This window comes from Micropterus dolomieu, linkage group LG01 (genome assembly GCF_021292245.1).
Source record: "Micropterus dolomieu isolate WLL.071019.BEF.003 ecotype Adirondacks linkage group LG01, ASM2129224v1, whole genome shotgun sequence".
In the NCBI taxonomy this organism is placed as follows: Eukaryota; Metazoa; Chordata; class Actinopteri; order Centrarchiformes; family Centrarchidae; genus Micropterus; species Micropterus dolomieu.
Genome location: NC_060150.1, coordinates 26,316,317 through 26,343,934, shown reverse-complemented (window position 1 = coordinate 26,343,934; position 27,618 = coordinate 26,316,317). Strand labels below are relative to the sequence as shown.

At 40.2% G+C, this 27,618-nt stretch overlaps 1 protein-coding gene and 1 long non-coding RNA gene across 5 annotated transcripts in view; one reads left to right on the top strand and one right to left on the bottom strand.

Annotated features, from left to right (window-relative positions):
* Positions 1 to 27,618, bottom strand: part of mpp7a (MAGUK p55 scaffold protein 7a) — a 151,082-nt gene that overhangs the window by 104,675 nt on the left and 18,789 nt on the right. The window contains exon 2 of one of the 2 annotated variants that reach the window (XM_046062724.1): positions 7,796 to 7,964. In XM_046062724.1, the coding sequence (XP_045918680.1) occupies positions 7,796 to 7,832 (37 nt within the window). In that variant the 5' untranslated portion in view covers positions 7,833 to 7,964. Of the gene's footprint in view, positions 1 to 422; positions 554 to 7,795; positions 7,965 to 27,618 lie in introns of those variants that run through there. The other variant, XM_046062732.1, reaches the window with a different exon arrangement.
* LOC123979036 lies at positions 225 to 27,565 on the top strand. Of its 3 annotated transcripts, XR_006827126.1 has the most exons (8): positions 225 to 287; positions 7,769 to 8,129; positions 8,264 to 8,351; positions 16,552 to 16,712; positions 26,621 to 26,689; positions 26,773 to 26,840; positions 27,188 to 27,308; positions 27,404 to 27,565. It is a non-coding gene; the product is annotated as an uncharacterized LOC123979036 (long non-coding RNA). The 3 variants fall into 3 exon arrangements; XR_006827123.1 differs by having other exon boundaries at positions 7,769 to 8,351; XR_006827122.1 differs by lacking the exon at positions 16,552 to 16,712 and having other exon boundaries at positions 7,769 to 8,351.

Below are 27,618 nucleotides of genomic sequence, written 5' to 3'. Positions count from 1 at the left end.
GGCGGGCCGATATTATCGGCCGATATGAGCTAATTGCATTTAATCGGCATTGGCCATTTATAACGGCAGATATATGACTATTAAAAAGGAAACAGTCAGATCCTTTACTCATGTCATGGATGTTGCATAGTTTGCCCACCAGAGGGCGACCAGCTGCAGCTCCCCTGTTAACAACACTGCCTCACCACAAAAACCACAGAAGAAAAAAAAAAAAAATCAACTGACTGGAGTTTACTGGAGCTTACTGCAGCATGTAGAAACCAAACACGCAGAAGGCTTTGTTAGCGGTGAGTAGGTCTTTTGTCATATTAATTACATGACTTAAATAATTATAAGAAAAACAGACCCAATCACTTCTCTCCTGAAAACATTCATGACTTGCTAACCCTCCCGTTTTTCTCTGCCGTCTCCCGGCTTCTTACCAGCTCACAGCAGGTTAATGTCACGGTAGCTGGGTGTTGAAAGCTGCTGACAGGCGTAACTGTAGATTTATTCTGAGACAGTGTGGCTGTTCTAGTGAACGGTCCACATTTATCTCTAGTTCATCACTTCTAAATATTCTCTAAAATCACGTAACGTTACAGCAGCTCACGTTGCTAAATTAGCCACAAAGCTAATGCCGTGTTTATCAGTGGAGGAGCGCTAACGGTAATGAGCCGTTAAACTAAGTTTCTGGTGTATTCTAAATATATCTGGGAGCCGCCTGTCTGCAGTTATTCTGCATTTCTGAGATTATTAAACCAGAGCGGACATGTAAATAAACGTGAGCTGAGCAACAAAATAAGACGACTTCCTGTAGCTCCTCTTTTTGTGACGTTGTAGATGTGAAATGCTGTCAGAGCCGTAACTGCTGTGGTTACAGTTATAATGTTAGTTAAATGAAATCTCAAGGTTGCAAGTCCTCGTTGTTGCACATTCCAGCAAAAAATATTTATTGATGTGCAATTGTTTACATGTTCACTTTTTGAGACTAATCTATTTTATTATTATTATTATTATTATTATATAACATAATCCATTTAGGGAAAGGTTTTATAGTCCACATACATACCAGCTTTCAGTATTGGCCTGTTCTAAGTTTAGTTTATATAGTTTATAGTTTATCCAAATCATTCTCTAAATATCGGCTCATAAATCATCTGTTTTTCACTTTAATATTGGCATCAGCATCGGCCACCAAAAACACATATCGTTGGGCTCTAGTATTAGCCAAGGCAGTCAGGTAAAACCTATATACAGTCTGTGGTTAAAACAAACTACAACCAGTTAATTAACCACACCAAGGAGTGTCTCATTTACTGAATCAAGTACAAGGAACAACGGCACTAATGGCCACTGTTATATATGCACTATTCATGTATTTTCTTGAGAGTTTAGTTCAATAAAATGAATGTAGGCTTTCTTTGGGGAAAAAAAGCCAGTTATGACTAGAAGTTATAGCACAACCAATGGATTTTTAAAAATCAAATAAATATATTGGATGACTACTTTTACATAAACACATGACAAACGTTGATAAGAATCTGTTAAACTTGTTTTTTAATGAACTGTGACCAAAATATGTACTGAAAACTTGTAAGTGTTCTGAGGGTCAAACTATGCTATGGCGTTACTGTTTGTAAATTACCTCAAATATCTCTTTCTATCTCTTTCTATACTCCAAATTCTTGTTACTTATCGTTGATAAATCTACAATAAGCTAACATTGGCTAATATATCTGCAAGCCCAATTTGTCAGTCCTGCCCTACTGGAATTACCATTATGTTGGTATGCAGACTAGAGGAGTCACTTTTTATTCTAAATTCAGATTTTTCAAACCCTGAGACAAAATTTTATATTTAATTACCTGTTTGGATTACAAATGTATAGACTATATGCAATAGACTGTTTGAAGTAATGTGCCTTGTGATGTAGCAGAGGGCTTGACCTATTCATGTCCTGTTGATCAATCAGTAACCTAAGCCAATAAATGAAAATGCGGGACACTATTTTGGATGTATTTTGGATTCTACACCGTCACCGTCAATGGCAAAATGACCAACATAGATAAGGCTGTTAGCTGACTTTGTAAAAAGCAGCTGCCTTACTTTATATCAACAACAATTCTGACTACTCACTGGCTACTGTACAACCTCATCTGACAGCCTTTCGCCACACTCATCCTCATGAGCCATGCTAGAAGCTCGTTAAAAGGCCATCACTGACAAGATAGCAACATTTATCTGCAAGGATATGTGGCCCAGTGGCATTGTCTCAGGAGAAGGTTTTCAGGATAATCACAGAACTGGAGGCATGATATAAAATTAGAAGTCACACCACAATCTCAAGACATACAGTAAAGCCGTATGACACCACAATGGAAAGTATATAGGCAATCCTGAAGGAACAGACACTCTCTCTGACCACCAACGGACAGACATCGCTGTGGGGTGAGCGGGTGGGGGGTTACACTATATGGGTGGCATTCAATGTCTATGAAGGTTCTCAGTCATCCAGGTAGTTTAAAATCAATAGCAACTGGACTTGGTTATAGATACCTGAAATGTATTCTAATTCATTCTAATTTGAAAAAGTGACAGACAATGTATCGGCCACTTCTATCTAAGAGAGATTTTAGTCCAGCTGTTCGTTTAGATGTCTCCAGCTCTATATCCCCAATATCACCCCATTCTACCTCTCCCTCACAAATGCACCATTCCACCACTAAACTGCAATCACATAACTGCAGAAGCAGGGAGGAAATGGGGCTACAAGGACCAAACACCCACTCTCACTCCAGGAGGCTCACTGACCTCTAAATGGCATAAACCAGCTGTTGTACAGTTTGTCTGGGGGTTTCTAATAGGAGAGTGGAGACGTTAGGAGCAATTGAGAAAGCTCTTCATACATCAAGCTGCCATTATTGTGCAACCCTCATCAAGTGATGGGTCAAGTTATTACCGAACTGACTCCAAGCATCACAGTGCCACACATCACTGCATACAGAGAAATGTTTGGATACGTATGTGGTACTGTATGCGGCAGACTGTATATTTCATTTTCACAGTTTTCCACAGGGCAAAAATGATAAACTTCTAGATCAGTGTTATTGTGTCTCTGTACATGTTCATGAGTGTCTTTAGCATAGAGGTTGATTGGACATCCTGTGATGCTGTAGGGATAGGTGCAGATTTTTGGTAGGCCACAAAATAAATGCAGCAAAACACACACATACACACACACACACACACACAGTGTGAAAATTTTTTTTCACAAAACTTGACCTTGCAGCTGATGGAGTTCAGCAGGGAGATAAATTGTGTGTAGCAGACAGAGGAGTGGGCTGGGTTTGTCTGTCTGAAGATCCCTGAGTGGGAGCTGAAATAAACTTAGAGAAGCAGAGCCAAACCGAGCGGAGGCGTACCAGTTATCGGTCCCCAACTGAGCCCACAACAAAACTCCATCATGACTGAACAGGAGGAGAAGTGAGCAAACAGCAGCCACCTGGAGGAGAGAAAACACCTGGAGAGCAGACGCATATCTTTGTTGGGGGGTTTACATAGTGTTGAGGTTAACCTAAGTTTTGACTTATTGCCTGAGTGTCTCAGCCCTGTGAAGTGTTTGCAAAATTAAAAGCTAGTTTTCTGTCTCTTCTTGGCCACCTTTTGCTTGAATGTGAATTAATGTGTGTTTGTCTATTAGAGCCCAAGAGAAGCAGCCAACAAAATGTCACATAAATGTGTCCTTAAGCATAGGGCAGGTTTTTCTGGATGTTTAAGAATGGAGAGTACAGACTGGATACACAAAATGCTTCAAATACTAAGAGCAGGGCCAGCATAGTCAACTAAAGCCCTGTTATTAATCTGCTTCCAAACCATTTATGAAAAACCTTAAAGTCACACAGTAAAATGAGTGCACAGTAACCCAATCACCAGGACAGCCTATCCAGCACTCCCCGTGGTCATATTTTAAGGCCAGTTATCCAACATTTTATTGTTTTTTGAGTTTATTTTCTCACTTATTGGTTTCATTTATTAGATTCTAATTCACATAGAGACCTGCTGTTTATTTGGGCTGAGACAGAGGGAGAGAAAGAAAGAGAGATGGTATGATCTTACATTTGCCCTCCATTTGTCTGCGCACGTGTTTGCTCTCCAAACACTCCGATAATGAACATTTAACTAAGATCTACACATACACACTTACACAGTCTCCTGCCCAAATCTGGTGATGAAATAGGAGAGCTGCTACTAAAGAATAGTTATATTAATGATAATATTTTCCCCATTATGTTAAAAGCCTGAGTACAGTACTTCATCTTCTGCGTGTGTGTGTTGAGGCTGGTGTTGAGGGGTCTGCAGATGGCAGGACTGCTTAAGAAAAGAAGCTAAGGTACTGGCAGGATACTGTAATGTCTCTGTAATTACTGGCAACCACCACACGTGGAGGAGGTATTGTTTGTCTCTGTAGATTTATGCTTGTCTGCTGAGGTGTATATGCCAAATCTCCAGAACAACGTAGAGGTCCTGATGTGTGGACGTTGTGTGAAGTTACTTACTTACACGTAAGTAAGTAACTTTATTATATAGCACCTTTCAAGAGCAGGACTTCACAAAGTAATTCAAAGAAAATGAAAAAGTAGCGTCAGCCACTTCAAGCCATTAATAAAATATTGCACTGATATTAAAAATCAACAGACGCATATATTTATTTCCCAATAAAACCTATACTATACATGAGTAACAAAGTGACTATTGGCTGAATCACTATTGACATAAAGAGTCAAACATATGGTAAGTGATATATCTGGGATTAGGAGAGAGGTTACTATTGTTACTACAGGAGCCAAAACTGTACTATAATCCATACTTCATGTTGTGGCATTGTCCAGGCGTCAGGTCCTTCTGACCTGAAGTCATTAACTCAATATTAGTAATTGTGACTATAAATCTCTCACTTTTTGTTGTTGTGGCTTAGCCATTTTGGGTTTTCAGGGGAATGATTCATAAGCCTGGGTTTTTCCAATAGATCATTGGTTACTTGAACTTTTAAATATTTTTGGTATGTTGAGAATAGCAGAGAGAATGGATGAGTGTTATTAATTATGGTCCTGGAGGGGTTTGGGATCAAGTCAGGAATTGCCTTTAGACATCACAAATTTGCATTTAAATCAAAGATGACCAACATTTTGACATCCTCCCCTCAGCCACATGCTGTAGTCTTTTTTCTGTTTTAGTTTTGTTTCCTATTTTGAGTCTGTACCGAAGATCATTTTTGGAATCTGGTTTCCCTTACTGGTTAGGTAAACCCTGTTATCCCCAGTACAGATAATAAAGTAAACATGGTGTTTAATCCCCCACCATAATTATGCGTCATTGTTTATGTATAGTATCTCTCAAAAGTGAGTACACCCCTCAGATTATTGTATATATTTGATTATATCTTTTCATATGACAACACTGAAGAAATGACACTTTGCTACAATGTAAAGTAGTGAGTGCACAGCTTGTATAATAGTGTAAATTTGCTGTCCCCTCAAAATAACACATCACACAGCCATTAATGTCTCTAACTGCTGGTAACGAAAGTGAGTACATCCCTAAGTGAAAATGTCCAAATTGGGCCCAATTAGCCATTTTCCCTCCCCGGCGTCATGTGACTCATTAGTATTACAAGGTCTCAGATGTGAAAGGGAGCATGTGTGTTAAAATTTGGTGTTATCGCTCTCACACTCCCTCACTGGAAGTTCAACATAGCACCTCATGACAAAGAGCTCTCTGAGGATCTGAAAAAAGAATGGTTGCTCTACATAAAGAGGGCCTAAGCTATAAGAGGATTGCCAAGACCCCGAAACTGACCTGCAGCATGGTGGCCAAGACCATACAGTGGTTCAACAGGACAGGTTCCACTCAGAACAGGCCTCGCCATGTCGACCAAAGAAGCTGAATGCATGTGCTCAGCGTCATATCACGAGGTTGTCTTTAGGAAATAGATGTACGAGTGTTGCCAGCATTGCACCAGACACTGAATGGGGTGAGGGGTCAGCCTGTCTGTGCTAGACCATACGCTGCACACTGTACCAAATTGGTCTGCATGGCAGCTGTCCCAGAAGGAAGCCTCTTCTAAAGATGATGCACAAGAAAGATCACAAACAGTTTGCTGAAGACAAGCAGACTAAGGACATGGATTACTGGAACCATGTCCTGTGGTCTGATGAGACCAAGATAAACTTATTTGGTTCAGATGGTGTCAAGGGTGTGGCGGCAACCAGGTGAGGAGTACAAAGACAAGTGTGTCTTGCCTACAGTCAAGCGTGGTGGTGGGAGTGTCATGGCCTGGGGCTGCATGAGTGCTGCCGGCACTGAGGAGCTACAGTTCATTGAGGGAACCATGAATGCCAACGTGTACTGTGACATACTGAAGCAGAGGAGCATTTTTTTCCGTTTGTTTATATGTCATTCATTACAATGAATAGAACAGGGAAAAAACAAATGCTTATTGGTGCTTTCACAAGAGGACACAAGAATCTGGGAAATTGTGGCTTATAATATGTATATTGGCATCAAGTATAGATGTATAGAGTTAATATTAATTTCACTCAACTAGTATACTCTAAAAGGTTCAGAAAATTGTGTCACTTAACTGTAACGCAGCCCTTAAAACCAGGATAAGACACCGTTTAAAGTAGATCACAATATTACAGTAAATCAATCCAGCAGTAATAACAAATAAGATTTGAAATAGGATTAAATAGCAGTATAACTTAGTAATAACATCTCTTAAATCAACAGCATTATTATGATACCGCCAGTATGCTGTGTAAACAATGGAACAATGCAGGGCAGTCCCTATGCCAGGCCAGCCACAAGCATTTGTGACTTCACCAGGCCTGGAGATCAGTGACCTATCCGTTCATCTATAACGTTCATCATGTTTCACCTGCACACACACACACAACTTCACAGGACCATCAAGGGGGAAGCAAAGGAGATGGGCCGGAGGAGTCTTTACGTGTTTTATTTGGAAACCTGAGCCCTTGCCGGTAATTGCCCAAAATGACTCTAATCGTAATTGACGGTCTGGCTTTCTACTTTGTCTGCACAAATTTCCAGGACGACGGGGGCTACGGTACCTCGGTTAAAAGTCTGGATGCAGAAACGCACACACTCTTTATCCATCAGAGCAGGACATAAATGTCGGTCTTGCTTTTGTCCTTTTGCTATCCTGCGCTTGCTTTGAGTCCTCTCTCTCTGTGTGTGTGTGTGTGTGTGTGTGTGTGTGTGTGAGTGTGAGTGTGAGAGAGATGATGTAGTCGGCCATTAAGCCAGACTGAGAAGAGGATAGTGTTCCTGAGGGGAGAGGTGGTGATTTCTGGCAGCTGTCTTGGTGTTGACAAGCTTCACGTGTTCCTCTATCTGACAACACACACACACACACACACACACACACACGAGCAGAGAAAATGACAATATATAGTGTATAGATATAGTCTAGTACAAATCGTCATTTACATTATTTTTTGCTCTATGTTGTTAAACTGTAAATTTGCATGGTGGGATTATTTGTAATGTTGTGTTTTTCATTTGGTGGGGCACAGAATTAAATGAAAACTGACTGGTTTATTTTCCAAACACAGACCAAGCTATACTGACATTTAAAGTAAGATCCATTTTAAGGCTGGGATGACACTTAAATTAATGTTCTTCTGTTGGTGCACTGACTGGAAGTTTTGCTGGAAGAACCACATTTTATAAGTGTATTTTACTTTTTTTGTGTTTTGTGTTTCAGATTGTGTTCCTGGACACGGGTCTGTACCTGGCTCGTGGCCGGCTCCGGTGGCCAGGGCAGGCATGGCTCCTGCCGGCTGCTTCCTGGTTACCCTCAGGCTGTGGAAAATGGCAGCGGGGCGTCAGAGTTGTAAGTTCCTCGGCAGCTCTCCCCAGGGACCAGCTGAATCTGAGGACAGGCTTTATGTCATAGAGCCCTGCAAGAGAACAAGATTTTAGAGCCTACTTGTCAAATGGCAGAATGGCCACATGCACATGTGTGTCAGCTACTGCGCTGCGTTTGAGTTCGTGTTAAGGGATCTTGTATCTCCCCGTAACCATGGATATGAATATCTACAATACTAGCAATTATGCATATTTGTGTAAGTGAGCCAACAATTGACAGTGAATGACTCACTGAGAGTGTGTGTGTGTTGACAGTACATTCATAATTGACTCTGGGTGTTTACAACCCAACACTTTTTTCCTAAACTGCTGAACATCCTGCTTTGTACAGGAGCCAACATCACCTCATCTGGCGCACACACAAACTACACACTTTATTCAGCATCCAGCGGAAACTAGGGGAACTTTATCCGCCAAGGGTAAGTAAGCAAGTGAATGCAACAGACCTGTGAAAAATCAAACAGGCGTGGAACAGTATTGCTTCGTAAATAATGGCACTCAACTGGAAAGCCAGAGAGAGTCGGAACAGGAAGAAAGGAGATGTAGAACACAAATAAAATGCCTGTGGCTCATTGAAATCTCACCCTGCAGTGGATGACCATGTGCGGACACATATACAGTAGCAAGAATAAACCACTGTGTCAACCACCACGGGAGAAAAACGGCTAATACGTCTTCATTTGGACATGACAGCCTGACAGATGTAGCCTAAGTAAAGAGCTGAGCTGTAGACTTGAGACTTTGAGTTAGACAGAAAGATGAGCACTTGATACCCATTTTAAACTTGACTGGACGAGAGGTTACTTGCTATAGATTTGACCCCATTGACATGACCTTACTTGAAACTTTCATTCAAGTCTCAAGTTTGGTAAATCCCCAGAACAAGCAAAAATAATAAGGCAGACTATGCACAGGCACATGGCTTTAATATTTAAAAATTGAACTTACTAGGAACAATGAAAATGGCTTTGAAAGCCAAATGCAGTGTTGATTTAATCTCACCTTTCAGACACCTGAAAGACTTGCATCTCAACTTACAGTTTGCTTTGAAAGACTTGGACTTTTCCCAAGAGACTTAAGGCACATTCACCCTTCCCAGGCCTGTACTCAGTCATAGCCCATCTCAATCGGTGGTGGACCACGCTGTAAAAATACTTGCAGGTAATAGTACTTACTTAAGTAATAGTATGTTAAGTATAATCAGGAAAATGTACTTAAAGAAGTCAAAGCAAAAGTACTGAATGCAGAAAGAAAAATATCCCCTGTAATGCCATACATATTTATTAGACTATTATTACTCATGCATTAATGTAAAAGCAGGATTTTACTGTTGCAGTTGGTTGAAGTGGAACTCAATTTGAGCTATTTTTTATCGAACAGCAACTAATCATTCATTATGGATTCATCTACTGATTATTTTCTCCATTGATTTTTTTGTTTTGTAGAAATTTTGAAAATAGGAAGAAATGATATCACAGTGCAGAACCCAGAGTGACACCTTCACAATGTATATTTTTGTCCAACCAACAGTCCCAACATCAACATAATTAAAAATTATTTAAAGGAAGGAAAAGCAAAACTTCACATTTGTGAAGCTGGAACCATGAAATGCTTCTACATGAAAAATGACTTAAATAATCAAAATAGTTGCCAATTAATGTCAATAGGTAGTATGTAATGTAAAGTAAATTGGTAGTTTAATTAACAAGACATCATATTTTAAAAACTTTATATGTTTTGTGCGTGGAAATAAAGATAAATGTAATGAAGTACAATATCTCTCTCTGAGATACTCTGAGGTACTGGAGTAGAAGCAGAAAGTGGCATGAAAAGAAAATACTCAGTACAAGCACTTCAAATGTGTACTTAAGTACAGTACTTGAGTTAATGTACTTATTTACTCTTCATCGTTGATCCATCACTTCCTCTTTAAAAATGCCACTAAAAACCACAACAGGTCCCTGAGTCAAGCTAAGTCCTGCCACCAGCACAAATGCTTTATCTGAAAAGGGGATAATGGAAAACAATTAGGTTTGTTCCTTCAGTTCTTTACATTGGGAACCTACTGATCCATTATATGTCAGCTGTCATGTGCTGTGGCCCAGTCAAACTTACCTAAAGTGTAGAGCATTGGGAAATAAACACTAGCAGTAAGATAAGTTATATTATGTCTCTCCCATGTTGATGTAAAAACTGGCTCTGGGTGGACACTGAGTCACAGTGTGCTACAGCTGACTTAGAACAACTTGGCTGGAGACAGGGACAGACGAGACACCTGCGCCATTCCAGCTCATTGGGACCCCCGTCAATGATTAGGTGGTGTTGGCCACACACACTTGAAGTTTGAAATGCTGTGACTTCATGTCCATGTCAGCGGGCCAAAAAAAGTGGACCGGAAATTCATTGCAAATGTGTTTTCTGTAAAGCCCCCGCAGTGACAGCTACACAGGAGTGACTATTTCCTGGCATTTTGCCCCACATGTGTGTACAAACACACACAGAGGTCAAGGCTCACACCTGCCAAGACAGCAACCCATATAGCAAAATGCTACCACGCCTGTCTGACATACTGTGATATGAACTCACCTCAGGGCCTAGAAGACCCCATGGGGAAACCTTGTGGAAAAAGCATCTAGACAATACAGTCCAGAAGATGCCTGAGTGAGCAGGTAAGCAAGACACTGAGAGCATATCAGAAAAAGAAGATTTTTCTTCTGGATTGAGACGCACAAAATATGGTGCATTCATCAAACAGCACTTAAGAAAGGATCGATTTTCCAACGAGAGAAGATCTGGGAGACAAATTTAAAACCCTGCTACTATGTCACGCCAGCACCAATTTGTAGGCCAGGTTTGTCAGTCGTTTGCATGAGCATAAATACAAAAAAACCTGGTGAAATCAGAGTTCAGTGCTGTTCAACCCTTCACATACTTCAATAAAATAGTTAAAGAAGACCAGCAGAGAAGGGCAGCGGCGCCTCGAGCTGTGACCACAAAATCTCTCCAGCAGGCCGCTTTGAACAGGGGACCTAACCTAACAGCCACTGAGCTCATGCCAAGAGAACTGACCCATGGTAAATCAGTTCAGTGTTTCACAGAGAGGGCTACAGCCCGGTTTTGTCATAAGACTTTGTGATTGGAATGACAGACTCAAGGAAAGACAAGGGACATGAATACTCGTATCCCGCACTGTAATATCAGTCGTCCGCCTTTTGTTGCATCCAAGGGGGAATGACCACATATTCCCCAATCTGAGGAAGGATCCATCTTTCCATTTGAAGAGCTTTCTGAGGGCCAGGAAGCATGTCGCAGAGCCGGGAACACCTGGGACTTTTTTACAAGGCTCAAAAGGACCATAATAGACAGACTTAAAGAAACATTCCCCACTGTCAGAATGCTTCAGCTCACACAATATCAGATCATGGGGGGAGTGTAAAGGGACAAGTTGCCATGTGGACAAGGGATGGGATACGCTTAATTCCAATGAGATTCATTGCTCTGCCCCTGTTGTGAAGCCTGACATCTTCAAATAGTTCTGCCACCATCTAGTGGGAACTTTCACTATTGCGGGGAGTATTCAGCCTGAAAACCCAGCTCAGACCCAACCTGAAGCCAGTCTCTCTAACAAACACCTGTATGGATGTCAGGAGACACTGTCTGTGTCCAGTCAGTCTTGTTCCGAGTGTGAAACCTGATGTCGAATCCGTATTTAAAGAGAAAATAGCTCAGGTCAGGTGATGGATGGATAGGTAGAAGGATGGAAACAGAAGTGTAGAACACTGTTATTCTTCTTCTCTTTTCAAAAACAAGCCTGTCTGTCCAGCTGGCAGTGAGCACGGGTGGAGCCATCTGAGTCCCAGCTGGATGTTGATGAAGTTAGTGACGGGAATAACAGAGTCTCGAGAATGACTGACAGTAAAAAACACCGCAAGACCTGTCATTTCTAAAGACCTATCAACAAACAGCAGGAAAAGAAACGAGGAGACAAACTTGTCATGCTCCGAAGCTTTCTCAGGGTTCACTCGGTCGAATGGTTCTGCATTCATGCTGCCTCCATCTGGACCTGGACAGGAAGTACTACAACAGGACACGGTCAACTCTGCCATTCAGCACCCCTGAAACTTCCCAGGGGTGCTACTGGGGTGTTGGGTTTTTCTGATTGTCCCACATCAAGTGGCAGGAAGGCCAGCTACTGGCCAGGGTTTTTACTAGGCCACCATGCATGACACAGATCCTCTTCAGTGCATGACGGACCAAAGCCACCCCTGTCACACCTGCTCTGGTTACAGCTCAAAGGACCATTTAGCTTCAAAGCTATCCACCAGCTTCAGCAGCTGCTGATCCACTCCAACTGATGAGTTTATCTACACTGGTCCTTGGTAAGATTACTGAAGATCTATTTGGCAGCCCGTGGGACACCTGCTCAAGTTACAGATTCTGTACTGTCGCCACATTGTGAGGAGTTTGTTCTGCACGTATCTCAGTCTTTTGGTAAAATGAAGGCGGTCAGGCTTTATTGTTCAATGTGCTTAACAGGTCTTTCTAATCTTGACCTACTGCGAGAAGCTACTTCTTGTTCCCTTCTGTAAGAAATCACACTTTGTAAGGTCAGGGAATCATTGGAGATTTTGAAGATAGTGATACCGAAACGATACTGTTTTTTTTTGTGTAAAAAATGAAACCTAAATTTTCTAATGTAAAAAGACTTCTTACAAGAATTCTGCCTAAATGATATAGTTCCAAACTGGCAACATATTTTTAAAGGGCACACTATCTTGTTTTTGCATGTTCTTATATGCTCATTTAAAGGAGTGGTAGCAGAAAGCACATAATAGTCTAGTTCACAAAAGAGGTGTCCAAATATGTGTGCCGGGATGCCGTTTAGAAAGAGAGAGGAGTGAGAGACAGAAGAAGAGAGGTGCACTACAGTTTTTATAGTCTTTTATGGAAAACTATGTTCTTTTACTTCAAGCCCCACCCGGTGAGCTTCAGCTTGGGTGTATTGGTATAGGGAAGCTGCGAAGACAGATTGGATGTAAAATCAATTTGTATTTCAGCTACTCTACATCACATTGGCTTGCAGGAACCACAAAATGCAAAGTCAGACAGACAGAAGTAGATAGAGTTACAGCCACATGCACACAACCATACATGACACAATCATAAGAGTATAATTGCAGTGTATCCAGCTGTGGTAAAGGCGAATACTCATTTACACACAGACGCACAGTGGAACTACATTTCAATGGGCTGTGCATAATTGCAGTGTATTAAACCATGGTCGAGGGGAATGTTCATCCACATGACATTTAGAAATTGAAATACCGTTTCAAGAAAAAGGAAGAAAATCCTCCTGATGCCAGCGCTGCAAAGGCAGCCCCTTGCCTTTTCTGTTTCTTCTGTGGAAAAACACATTGTAGAATAATGTCTTTCTCCTGCCTCGGCGCAGCGCTGCCAAAATGTCACCGCGTCGATTCCTATTAAGCATGAGGCGTGTGACGCTGGCGGGACATGGTTGTGTTTTCAGGCGTGTGCCATACGACTTCTCGTTAATCGTCGTTAGCTTTACGAGGGATTGGGGCTGCTTAAATTAAGACTCAGCGGTACCTGGCACAGCTGATGTTCCTGGAATGACTGACTGCTATGGAGGGGCAGCAATAACGATGAGCAAGAGGAAGAAGTATATGCATGCAACTAGGACACATATGGAAACAGATTAGGGGAGCAAATGTGGAATATCAATGAACACTATTAACCCATGACCAAGAAAAGTCAACAAGAATGGCTTCATGCGATGTGAGAGGTTAACAGAGAAATGGGGAAAGTGAGCGCTCTTCTCTCGGTCTCAGGTGGGATTTTTTGACAGCTCAGAATCAGCACTCTGCCACATGTTGCTCATAAGCGTCCAGTCTTTCCACATAAAATACATCTGCTTGTGTGTCTGTACATGTGTGTTGTTAGCACACACACACACACACACACACAGATATAAATCTGTGTTTAGGTCAACCGGTCTTTCCAGAGGCATGAAGTCATTCTCCCCTTTCAGCCACCTCAAAACACAAACTGGCTGAAGCATTTCACTGCACTTAAAAACTTAAATAGAAAATAAAAACTTAATTTAAGAGAGGTCCATCTAATTTACAAGAGAAATGGAAAAGATGTTTCAGGGCTCACTGATATGGAAGAATATGAGTCAGGGCACTCCAAGAAAATCAAAGGTGACATTCTTTGAGTCGCTATACTTATTGCAGAATACTACAATGAATGTCAGGTGGATGTGTCAAACTAGCTCGAAGGCTTTACAACTGCACATCTGCAGGTTAGCTGTGCACTTTCACTTGAGATTAGCCTACAATAACAGGGTTATGTGCAATATTTGAACTAGAGATGTTGAAATTTAAAGCAATAAACAAAAACGGACTGCAGGTCAAAGTCACTTTGTCCTTACAATATTCATGTGACCACAAAAACGCACCAATTATAATGAAATGTTACTGCACAATTAGGAGTGAGTAGAACATCTACTTACGTAAGACAATAAAATAAGATCTGATCTAACAAAAGTCGAAGATATACTGACGCAGATCATGACAACAACAAGGAAAAGGTGCACAAAGGCTGTGCAGGGACTTACCAGGACACTTCCTTCCTGCAACAGAAACACAGTTGCACACATGCAAGCAGCTGTACTCCCATTGCACTATTACAGTGCACGCAAACTAAATCCTCCCGAACAGGAAGACACCCGCCCCACAGGTGTACCAACTCACCTGGATAGACCTGAAACTCAAGTTTATTTTCCTGCCTGAAGGCTCACAATGCTTCACCCTTTGTGTTTAGCCCACACTACAACTCAATTGTAAACAGAAAGAAAGAGTTCACTGATGTGACTTTTACATGACTTTCCAGGAATGTACGGGATCTAAGCGTATTTTAACTTCATAAATGTTGTTCATAAAAACATAATAAAAACTTTTTTGTTTACTTTTACTTTTTTTTTTTTTTTTTACTACAAACGTCAAACCATTGCTGATCGTATCATACTACAATAAACTGATCAAACATATTGCATAATACAATTTTCATTTCATATTCCACAACTTCCCTGACTTTTCTGTCTGGTATACACCTGTAATTCCAGAAATATTGTGGGTAAACAAAAATTATTATTGGAAAAAATTTATGATTCATTACTTTTACTTTTTATTTGTTTTAACACTCAACACAGATATCATGTTACTCACTGTACTTAAAGTGCAGTAGCCTTTCTAAATGTAGTGACAACAACTGACCACTAGATGGCTCAATCAGCTCACTTATTATCTCCAGTCTCCACATTGTATATGGGAAACCATTGTGGAAAGTAGCAGACAGCTTTTTGTGTGTGTGTGTGTGTGTGTGTGTGTGTGTGTGTGTGTGTGTGTGCGTGTGTGCGTGTGTATTTGTGCGCAACTGTATGTGTGTGTTTGTCTCTGTCCTCATCCTGACCTAAGATATGCCTCAGGGTGCCAGTAAAGATGGGCACCAGTAATCTCATCCACTGCCTGCCAGGGCCCCATTATTGCTAAAACCAAGGAGGGGCCCACTCAGGCTGCCAGCGGGCTGCCACACAGAAACACACATAAAAACACAACAGTCTGTTCTGTCTTTGGTGGTTTTGTAATGTCGTGCTGCAAACAGACACAGAAAATTACAATATCTATTATAAAATTATATCACGATACAGTTTGACAAACAAACAAATTTGCATACCTTTTTGTCATATCAACACCTCCACAATTCTCAGTTTCGTCTTCTTTCTCACTGACGTGAAATGTTTTAATGAGCACCATTCCAAATTTTGTCAATTCCACCGTTCCACCATTTAGGAGACTCAGGTCGAATCTCACCTACCTAACAGAAGATAATGTATCTCAAGAGACTTCCTGTTTATATAAGATATATGGCAATATGAATAAATCAATAAATCATGCACAGCATCATTTGTAAAATAACATTTGACGAGGACAGTGCAAAATATTAAACACCTTTTTCACAGACGACACAGAAACATGTCAAAGTAGAAAAAGCTCAGGTTTAAATAATACAATTAATGATAGCTGATTCCACTGTTCGTGCTGGCTTACTGGGACATTTAAATAAAACAGATATTATATTATAGATATTTTATTATTAGTAACACTTGTGCTTTTTGTACTACGACAAGTCAAAATGTCTGCTGTGGAAAGGGCTAATGGAAACTGCAATGACGGTAACAACACATTGACTGTTAGCTCCCAAATTAAAAAACAAAAACAAACAAAGAATCACAAATATTTAATAAACACTGTACTTATATGTTCACCTCCCAGAGCAGGCACATACAATAAAGATGCCACATATACTACTGATACTACACATAGGAACACAGGTTTAGTCTTGGTCGGATAAAATACATAATTTAAAGGCGTTACCTTGGGCTCAAAAAACTGTGATGTGTTTTTAAAAAAATAAATAGATTACTCATAAAGATAAGTAATGCTTAGCTGCTTCATTGTACTCTCAGCTACTTCCTTGTCTTAACATGTCTCCCACCTCTTTTTCCTCCTCCCATCCCTGCTCCTGGTTCCCATGCAGACACAACAGCTCTTTGTCTCTCTCTGTCCTATTAACCGGGAGGAGACCACCGTCACTATCAGTCACCACTCACACATTCTACTGTCTCCATGGACTGAGGTTGGTGGCGCAGGGAACAGAGGAGCAAAACACACTTTGCTTAATCAAGAAATATCATTGATGTGAGTGCTTTACTGCTTTACTTAAGCCCCGCAGGAGCCAATGTGCCTGGATTAAATTGTATTTATTTATAGGGAGGGAGAGGCATTAATCCTCTACACAAACATTTTATATATGTACTCTGTAACTCCACCTTCCACTGACATTAATTAGATGATGACGGATTTTCAGATGAGTGATTTGAGCTGCAAATAGCAATGCACCTGCAATAAAAGAGGCACAGAGAGGCAGAGACAGCAGGTAGCCATAAGCCTCACTAATCTGCAAGTCCTTCTAAATGCCAGTGTTGCTGGGTTACCTACATGCTCACCAGATATTACTGGCATGAATTACTCTACCTGGAGCGCTCGGGCAGGGGCAGGAGTAAAACACATAGAAACGGAAAGAGACAGCTGGTTTGACAAACGAACAGATGGACAGATGGGATAAAATAGATAAGAAAGCAGTGATGCAACAGAAACAGAGGCCGAGTCTACACGCTTCTTCTATATTAAGGGGTGGAACATCAATATTGATGCACACCTCAAACGCCTCACTGGCACCTGACCTCAGACCTCTGAGATCTTGCAGTTTTTACATTTTCTCCAAAAACTGCAACAGGTTACAGGACCTTCTCTCACTCAAACACATCTCAAAATAAAAACAGTGCTCTAGGTCAGGCTATTGAACAGAGCTTTTTGTACAAATAAAATTCAACTGAAAATGAACTGCAATATAATAGGCCTACAGCTCAGTGTTTCCCACAAAATGACAGTGTAACTGTGGCAGGGACAGGGGGTATATTTGTATATTTTATCTGAACTGAATGTTCGGCACTAAATAACAAACACTTTCGGTGTTCGGCCTAATAAGTCAACAGACCAAAGACACTTTACCGAACAATTACGTTGACATGTCGGCAGTGTGGAAGCATTTTAAAGATGTAAAAATCACTGTTTGCAGACACTGTTCTGCTGAATTGTCTCCTAGCACATCCACTCCATCTGTGGCTGACTTCTTAGGACAGGCAACAAACAGTCTGACCCGCTTTGAGTGTTTCTGTCACTCGTTTCTGAGAAGGCGATAAAACTAGCCGCACCTGAATTTGGAGTCTTTACGGTAAATTCACTGAAACGGACCAGAGCGAGCTGACAGGCAGGTTAGAGACTTTATCCTGTCAGTTTCTCTCTTTACAGAGACAAGTGTTGCAGTATGAGAGTCCTACCTGAAGAGAGGCTGTGAAGTCTTCTTGTCACGCGATACGAGAAACACATACAACATTACTTATGAAATTGGGTCGGACTTGATGAATTTAGCGCGATGATACACATGACAATGTCCGGTTTTCAAAATAAGGTGTTAATACAGTATGGAAATAAGATTAATTGGATTATATTCACAGAAAGTATAAAACATATTACATGTGTCCATTGAAAGTAAACGGACACTTACTTTACCGGACCCTCTCAGGCATCAGACCCACCCACCACAGTCTCTCCAAACCTATGGGAAACACTAAGTAAAAAGCACATGTTGACTATTTAATTTAATAAATGGAAATACTGTGAATGTACTTGTTCGGTGTTTAATTTTATAAAAATAAAAAATAAAAATTTTATTATATTCGGTTTCAGCCATTTTCCTATTTCTAGCAGGTCACTTCTTATCTCACCATTTTAATTCTACATAATTAATCCACTTTATTTCAGCTTTTACTCATAAACTACTTTAATCTACTCACCTTGCTTTTCCGTTCAGACACACACCACACACCAACACTGTTGTCTCTCTCTGTTCGTGTCTACTCTGTTGATTTTAATCATCAGCAGTATGTTTCATAAAGTTGCCCAAAAAACACAACTCACATATTGATTTTTTTCACCTGCGATTCATGCGTTTTCATGACAGCTGGTGAGGCATGTGTGTTGTTACTGACAAACCCTATCAAAATCAACATGGTACTGACTGACATCAGCAATAACAGATGTGTTCACTGTTGCTTTACCTGGTCTGTGGTTATAAAATATCCACAATGTCCACATCTTCTAATGTAATATCAGTTAGTTTCTCTCTCTCTCTGTTCCTCTGCAAAGTGCTAAAATAGGTCACCAAATATAGCCGGACTCTCAGTGAGGTGCAGAGAGGTAGTGTGTGTGCCATGACATCATTACGATGATGAATGATGATTAATTCAATTAATGAAAACAAGTACAGTTTGGAAAAATTGTTGTTTGTTAATTTCCAACAGCAGGCAACAAACCATCTGTGGGCAGGCCTACATGTACCCTGATCCAGACCTTTCTCCACCTACAGTATGTTCAAACTGTTTGGTGCTGCTGTCCGTTAAGCATGCACGTTCACGTGGTAGGTGCATGAGCACCAGTGCACATTCAAAAATGTCAACTGTAGTTCAAACTCCCCTTTATTTTATTGCCCATACACAGGTCTATTACTCCTCTCTGATTTTAATATAACAAAAAGGTTTATGGAATATTCATCATCAATATTTGGATACTTAACATATAAACTGAATAGTTAGTTAGTATTCAATGAAATAAGATGGAACAGCTCCATACATTAATTGAATAAACAACCTTTTGGTCATTACCGGTATGGTGTTTTTTTGTTTTGTTTTTTTAAACTGTACAGCTTTTTGCACATCTTTGTCAGGGAATGTCAACAAATCTGGATCTGAATTTATAATCATACCGGGCTGTTGAGGTAGCAATGAAGGTGAGAGACAGGGAGGAACAACAAGCTGTAGACTAACTGGGTAGATGTTGTGTACTCCACAACCATCTCTGATCCCCAGGGAGTCAGTCAAGAGCGAGTGAGTACACTGATCCATTTGCACTGGTACCCTTACTAGTCAGCTGTGAGTTTGGGATCATGGTACAGTACACATGTTTAAGGCGACAACAAAGATAGTTTACTGGTAAAGGGTGGTCGCCTGCTTTTGGTGGACCGGTGTGTACAGGATCGGATATATGACAGCCCCAGTCACTGCTTATGGACGATCAAGCTGAAAACCGACTGATTCCGGTCACCAGCCAATCGATCAGTGCATCTCTAGTTTACACACATGCACGGCTGCTGTGTGTGTTTACAGGAAAAGTTAACATCGCTGCAGTGGGACGTGAGAATATTAACAGATAACTGAAACAGCCGGTCAAAGGATATAGAGTGAGAGAAGAGAGAAAGAATAAGAAAATAAGAAAGAAACAATCAGAATAAAGGGTTAAAGAAAATAGAATGTCAGGTAGGTAAAGACAGATAAGAAAGAGAGAAGACAGAGAGAGAGGAAAAACTGGTGAAATCTACCATAAGTCCTTACAAGCCGTGTACCTAACCACCACATGGGGTTTGGCCCACTTTGTGACAAAAATAACTCTATTTTAGCATTCACTCATCACTGCCGCTGAAAATAATCCCTAACACTATCAAAAAGCATTTGGGTTAAAACTGCAAACTTAAGGCATGAAACTGGTCACTTTGGGCCAACTTCCTGAGTAGATTTGGTGGATATTAGCTTACTGCAGAAATAGCTGCATGTTGGCAGATAAATAACACAAGACTGCAATGCAGATATGCCAAAGATAGGTGTTTGTGCAGAATTAGAACGACCACTGCATAAGGCTGCACTGAAAAGTTGATTTTTCAATTGTTAAATTATCCATACAGATGTCGGTAACAATGTTCAAAAAAACAAATTCTAGAGATCCTTATTGTAAGACAAAAAACACATTTACACCTTGCATTAACATGCATTTTCCCTTATCCAGATAACATTAAGTTAAAACTTCCCATACCTTGAGAGGAACAAGAATGTCTGAACCAAATTTTATCGCAAAGCCAAATCAACCACACCAACAGCTGTGAAGACATGTCATTAAAACCCCAAAATGTTCACCTTCTCTTGGCAATTGAAAACGTCAGAGGGGGGACACATCGCCAGGGAACTATGAATGTCTGTATAACTCTCAACTATCTGCTTTAAAAATCCAGTATTGATCAGGCTCTACAGGATCTCATACAGAGAGTGTCACTGGTTATCAGCTCGGTAAGTCAACCCAGGGTTTCCCAATCTAGCCATAAGCACATTCACATTAGGTGTGGTGTTTGCAGCATATGACAAATCCCAAACATGCAAGTGCATGCATGCAAGTTTACTGGCAGCAGAGCGGCATATTTTACACACAAAGAGCAAACTATAATATATAATACATAATCCAGGCTAAAATCAGCACAGCTGCAGCTGCCAAATGCAAGAAGGACAGCTGGCAAAAAAATCACTGTTTGTGTGAATGCGCAAGATAATAGGCTTATAATATCACTGCCCAATCATTAGGGAACAAGTAGATCTGACTATAATTTCATTTGTGTATTACATTAAATGAATGTGTTGCTTAGATGCATTGTTATTATGTATGAGCATTTAAGCTTTATTCTTTCAACTGTGTGTTGGCTTTTCTACCACACATAATACTCATTAATTCCAGCACTCATCACATTGTGTACATATATACTTGTATGTGTACCTGTGTATCACATCCACCTCCGACATGTACAGTACATAATAATAACAATAATGGTAATAATAATTTTTCTCCTGCATCCTCTGTTCATTGCACTGTTGCACTATTGTCTCAATCTGTCTATTTTTGTGTGTATATTTATATATGTGTTCTCTATACTGTAGCCTGTGTTTGATTATTATTGTATTATTGTATAAGTAAGCACATCGTGAGCATTGTCCAGAGTCAAATTCCTCGTATGTGTACATATACCTGGCCATAAAGCTGATTCCTTTTCTGATTCTAAAAGCCTTGAGCACTGAATAAGTGGTCGTTCGTACTTACTTACAAGAACTTCCTGTCACTTCAAAAATCCGATTCATTTATTTAACACACTCAAAAATGTTCCAAACATTGTTCTTAATTAACTTCATAAAGGAACGAAACAAAAAATCTATTCATGCCATAGAAAAGCGCTCAAATAGTGTTCAAAAGACTGTATCTCAACTACAGCTTCTGTTCCCAACAGTTAATAAAAATTCACCTGCACCCAAATAGCAAAGGTTAGGTACATGACCAGTCTCTTTAACTTAAGAAACAAACAAATTTAACAAACCTAAAGAAAAAACAAACATTTTCATATTAAACTTGAACAACAAAATATATGCTCATAATATTTAGCCTAGCATAAAAAGAAAAATTAAACTGTTTCCTAGAGAACTGATTGGTCAGCAGGCCTTCCTGTATAGCATTGATTTGCTCTGGAGCACTTCATATGTGAGAAGTGAACCACCATCGTGGGACTGAAAACCCAGGGTTAATCCTGAAGTTATCTCACTAACCTCAAAACCTGCTTTGTAGTAAAGGCCTCAGAACTAATAAGTAAACAAGACTCAGACCAGACATTCAATGCCAGAGTTTGCTACGTGTGATAATTACTACAAAGCTGTGTCAGGTAAAAAGTTATGACTACAAAAAACAAAAACATTTAAAAAAACAAACTCCTGCACACTGTCAACCATTCATTCTCACTTTATTTATTTAATTAAAATTCTGAGAACAATTGATCATCAGTAAGTGGGATTTTAAGAATTTCACAGTATCTTTGATGCTGTTTCCAAGAAGCTTTACACGTTTCTTTTTTTGATTTATTATTTTGATTTGATTTATTAGACAGTAACAAAAATAAATACATAACAAGATGCCATCACAGTGACATTATACATTTATCAGAACTGTCGAGGATAACACAAGAAAGTTACAAACTTATTTCCATTGTGGTCCTCATTGTAGTCTGATAAAGATGGCAAGGCAAGCTACAGATGAGTAAAGGAACCCTATACAATCAACCCTTACAAAATACGACCAAAATTAAAAAAAAAAAAAAACAAACAAGCCAAACAAACAACAAAAAAATCTAACACATCCCAATACAAATTAAATCAAATTAAATCAAATTAAAAAAACATAAATATTTCTTCAGACTACATAAAAACTCAAACTAATTAGCGTTTAACAACCATTCACCACATGCTCGATTAAAACAGCGATCTGACTGGCTTAACTTAATCTCAACTGGGAGTTCATTCCATTCCAATGCTGTACAAAAAGGTGTTTTGCCCAGAACAGCTCTTAAATCTACATGGTACTATGCCTGTGGCACTGCTTCTAGTTGAGTAGCAGTGAGAGTTCCTAATAAACTTAAAATAATATTTAAAATACCTTGGCTCATTCCTATGCAAAATCTTTCGTGTTAATCTCAGTTTCAACTGCCTCACTCTGTTTTCAACTGTCAGTCATTTTAGATTCTTAAGTTCAGAAGAGCCGACATGGGTCCTATTATTGAGGTTTAAAACCAACATGACTAATTTATTCTGTGCCAATTTCAGTATGTAGCCCTTTGTCCTGAGCTCTCCTGTGTCAGTACCAGTGCTTTAGCCTGGGCTTAACAGGGGAAGGAGGGCTGATGGGAGCTCAGATGGCAGAGGTAGTCACACAGGTCCGCCAGATAATAGATGAAGAGGGTTGAAGTCGGACTTGCAGTTAGGTTACAACAATAAAGACCCAAATATACACGCTGTCACTCTCAGGGGATGGAAAGAAGCACACAGCCCCTCATCTACTCAGTGATTCATTCTCAGGTTTTAATTCAATTCAGGAACAGAGTGAAAGCCCAGGGTTCACCCAGCAAATGCCAATGTGTATCAAACAGCTGCCATATGAGCAGGTAGACATTCATCTGCATCAGCTACTAGATTACAAACGACCATCTAACCGTGACAGAGCTAAAAATAGGGCTTTTATTTAGTTAATCTGCAGAGTGGTGGCTTTTTGGAAATGCTGTATTTTTAGACAGTCCTATGATGCAAAAAAAATATTGCTGAACAATTCAGGCTGAATACAAGTGTAAAGGGGTCATTTTGCATTTTTACTGTGAACTACAGTAAATTAAATCAGGCATCATTTTCCTGATGCTGCAGTGATCTGTCACATTTTGTCTTGCTGCAAAAAGCCTGTGAGAAGAAAGGGTAAACATTTAAATAAAAAAAAAAAAAAAAGATTTACATACCTGGACTAAATCTACTATATTCTAACAAAAGATCTCACTCTGCTCTTCCATACAAATTGCAATCAACAAAACATGATGGTAATCTGTCTCTGTTGCTCACCTGCAACTAGAATTGTATTTGAACAGCACTGAGGCTTTCTTTTGTCTTTTTCTCTCACAGCAGCACAGGTGCTTCTGCTAGCACTGAGATGATAGTAAAAATATTAATAATAATAATAATAATAATAATAATAATAATAATAAGACTTGAGACTGAGAGGGAATAATGACCTAACCTCCATGTTTTGGCTTGGAAAATAAGACACAAGCCATCCCTCCTGCTGTGACATAAAAACATAACTTGTTGCGACTGATAATCCTGGTGCTAAGCTGCTTATAATAAAAAACAAACAATTACTAGATGCCACCCAGCTGGTGGGGTAGCATCATATTTGCCAGAGACTGGACTTAAGAGCAATAAACAGATGCCCTGCATTGAGATTGTGTCCAAAACAGGACAGAAAACAGACTTCATATACTTGATTAAGAAAAGGATGTTTGGGAATCAAGCAGCTAAATCTGAACATTGCTTCACACTCCAGTCTCTATATATATATATATATATATATATATATATATATATATAATAACTGAAGTCATGCATGTCAGAAAAGCCACTTAAATGCATCAGAGAGAAGGATGTACACATTTGCGGTTTTCCAGTGGAAAGTGTTTTTCCTACTGGAGCCACTTCTTCCTATAAGGCATCACACACAGGACACGGTCCTGCCCTCTGCCTCCTTCCTCTTGCCCAGGACACAAACACAGGTGTAAATCAGCCGGGATGACGGCTCTCCCATCTGTACTGTTACCCACTCTGGCAGGAGAATTCCAAACCACTGAGCATCCTCATTGCTGCCTCGTCCTGCCTCGTCCTCCATCACACTCCTTCACCCTCCCACACAGTGCCCAAATACAGTCGAGGCCTCTTGAGTAGCAGTAGTAAAATGGGCAGGTTTAAATGATGCCTGTGCTTGTGAATAAGGGAGTAGTTATACAAAAACAGTGAAAGAGTTTTGTTGAGTAACAACATTGACCAGGGACGTTCCACAAAGTGAAGCACAGGCCAAGTGCTGCCTGTGCTCTGAAGCACTCCTACCATTTGGCGAGAATAGTAGGAGGGTGGACAAAGACACATTGTCTGGAGGAGACACTAACTGTCAACTGATTTTAATGTTACTGTTGCCATTTTAATCAGAAGTAGAACGGCTTTTCAAAAGTCAAGGTTGTCCGTTTCGCACACATGTTGTTTCTCTGTGAACAGAATTCTCAACATGAGATGGGAATTTCCATCAAGATTTCAATATAAGGCATACAATGTCTGAGAATGAAACAAGCTGATTTGTCAGGAGGAAAGGTAAAAATAAAACCTAGCTGCTGGCTACAGTTATTACTAGTATTTCCCAAGGGTATTAAAATGCAAATTTGAGCAAATCTTTTGCATTGATTTCAACATTGGCAAACTCTGACACACATTTGTGCATTTGTGCCGCTATCACATATCTGACCTTCGGGGAAGCAGAGAGCCAGTGAGTACAAAATGGAAGAAGCTATGATAAATAGCTGCAACTCGCTGAGAGGATGGTAGAGATGGGAAAGATTCCCAGGTTTACAACTTTCAACAATCACATCTTTGGACAACAGTTTTATAATTACAGAGTTGATCATGTAAGGATAAAAAATACTGTATTTACAAGTTTTTACTTCATTGAGGCCTAAAAGGGTGAACACACTCCCTTCAGTTATCCCAGCATGGTTCCACCTGCACACAATTTAATTGTGTATTAAAGAAGGGGGGCAGGGGGACAATGAAAATCTAGTTCAGATTCAAACAAACTAACTGTGATGGCCTTAGTTAACCCAGTGTCTCTTCCAACACACAGACCAAGGTTCCAAGAGTCCCAGCTTCTCCAGTCAACGAAAACTTTTCTTTTCTCCTTAACCCCCAACAGATGAAACCTCTACGACTGCTCACGATTTTTCATTGTACGTTCCCTATTCTATGTGGACATATGATCCCCTAGAGAGTAATAAAGCAAGCCCTTGAGGTGACCCAGACCTGACCCAGGACACACAAGACAGAAAGACAGATGGGCTGCAGCTACGAAACAGCTGAGCCCCACACTGAGCCTAATGACACATAGGAAGCTCAAGTGTATATGTACACACAACACACAGAATCCTGCATAGTAAGCAAAATTACATGGCAGATAGGCTACTTAGTCATAAATTGAGGAAAGCCAGAAAAACCATTCTTGCAAGATAACTCCTGGTAGGAATATAGAGCACTTAAGTGATTTTAAGGACTTCCAGTTCCATGTGAGTAATAGTTTTTAAAGTGAGGTAACAAAGATTTTAGCTGTTATATAAACCTACTGTGTTAACCAGAGAGTACAGTAGTAGTGTTAGCAGACCACAATAACATCAGGTAGGCAGTATAGCAGAGTCAGACCATTACATTTTCTTAAAAGTCCTGTGATGCACACAATTATGTAACGCCTCACACAGCGTGAGTTCTGTAAAACTCAGAGAAGCTTGTGGATGGCATAGCAAAGGCAACAGTGATTCAAATCCTTTAAGACATTTACATGCGCTTTAATTTGATGACTGATTACATGGAGACTATTAGGTTTGTGTGCATCGATACCTTTTCAAGCTTTGCTGGCTAAGCTCTGCTTTGTGTATTGAAGTTCTTAGAGCATTACATCATCAGATGAAACTCGGCACAACAGTCCACAATGACACACGAGAGGGTACGCAGAGTGATGTGTGCATGTGTGTCTAACAACATCATTATCAATTTATGCAGACAGTGTATGAGGAGAGTAAGCTTATGAACAGCAGTCTACTAAGGGAGTGAAGAGAGCATCACTGACAGGTGAGAACAGGAAAAGTATCTGTTAATACCATCAGAGTGCTCCATGTTATACCTGCGTGAACATGTTTTATTTAAACGTGCAGGATGAATACTCTACAACTTCACTGTGTGGCCTAGGATCATTCTCCCCCTGGGAATCACTCATCAAGAGGTTATCGACCATACTAGTGTCCTTCTAACCATTTCTCTTCAAATGAGAACATATGATGATATGATTTGTATGCTCAATATTTAATTATTATTAGTTTTGTTTATATGTTTTTTTTCATTATGTGATAGAATAATGTTCACCTCCAGTCTATTGTCTATACTACAATAAATCAGTGAAGCCTTTTCTTATGTTCTAAGAAATTGTCACGATCCCCTAGTCTTGAACCCTTGTCCCAAGCTCTTGGTATGTGTATGCATGACTTTTGTTTATTTTTCCCCTTTTTGTGCAATTGCGGGATGCTTGGTGTGTTTTGTTTTTCTGTGTTCTCCCTCCCTTTCCCTGCACAGTCGGTGAGGCGTGTCCTTGGATCTGGTTCATTCGCTCACCTGCTCTTCATCAAGCAATCTCTTCAGCCTTCTAATACTGCCTCCAGCCATCCAGTTGCCGCCGGATCGTTGTGTCACTTGTGTATGCACTCGCACCTGCCAACTTCAAGTTAACTTGCTTTGTTGAGTTAGTCTGTTATTCTGATCCTTAGTAACTTTGTTTCTCTCCGTCTCTAGTCATCTGCACCAGCCATCGGTTTTGTGATCCCTGCACCTAACCCTTGCAACTCTGCCTCCCCATCAGCACCCACCTCTCGGACCTCAGCTCAAGTTCCCCGCCTGCCCGCCACCCTCTCTAACCGTGCTTACCATCCACCTTTTGTTCCCTGTAATAAACATCCTGAACTGCTCTCTGTCTCCGGTCTACTTCTGGGTTCTCTTTAGGAAATCCT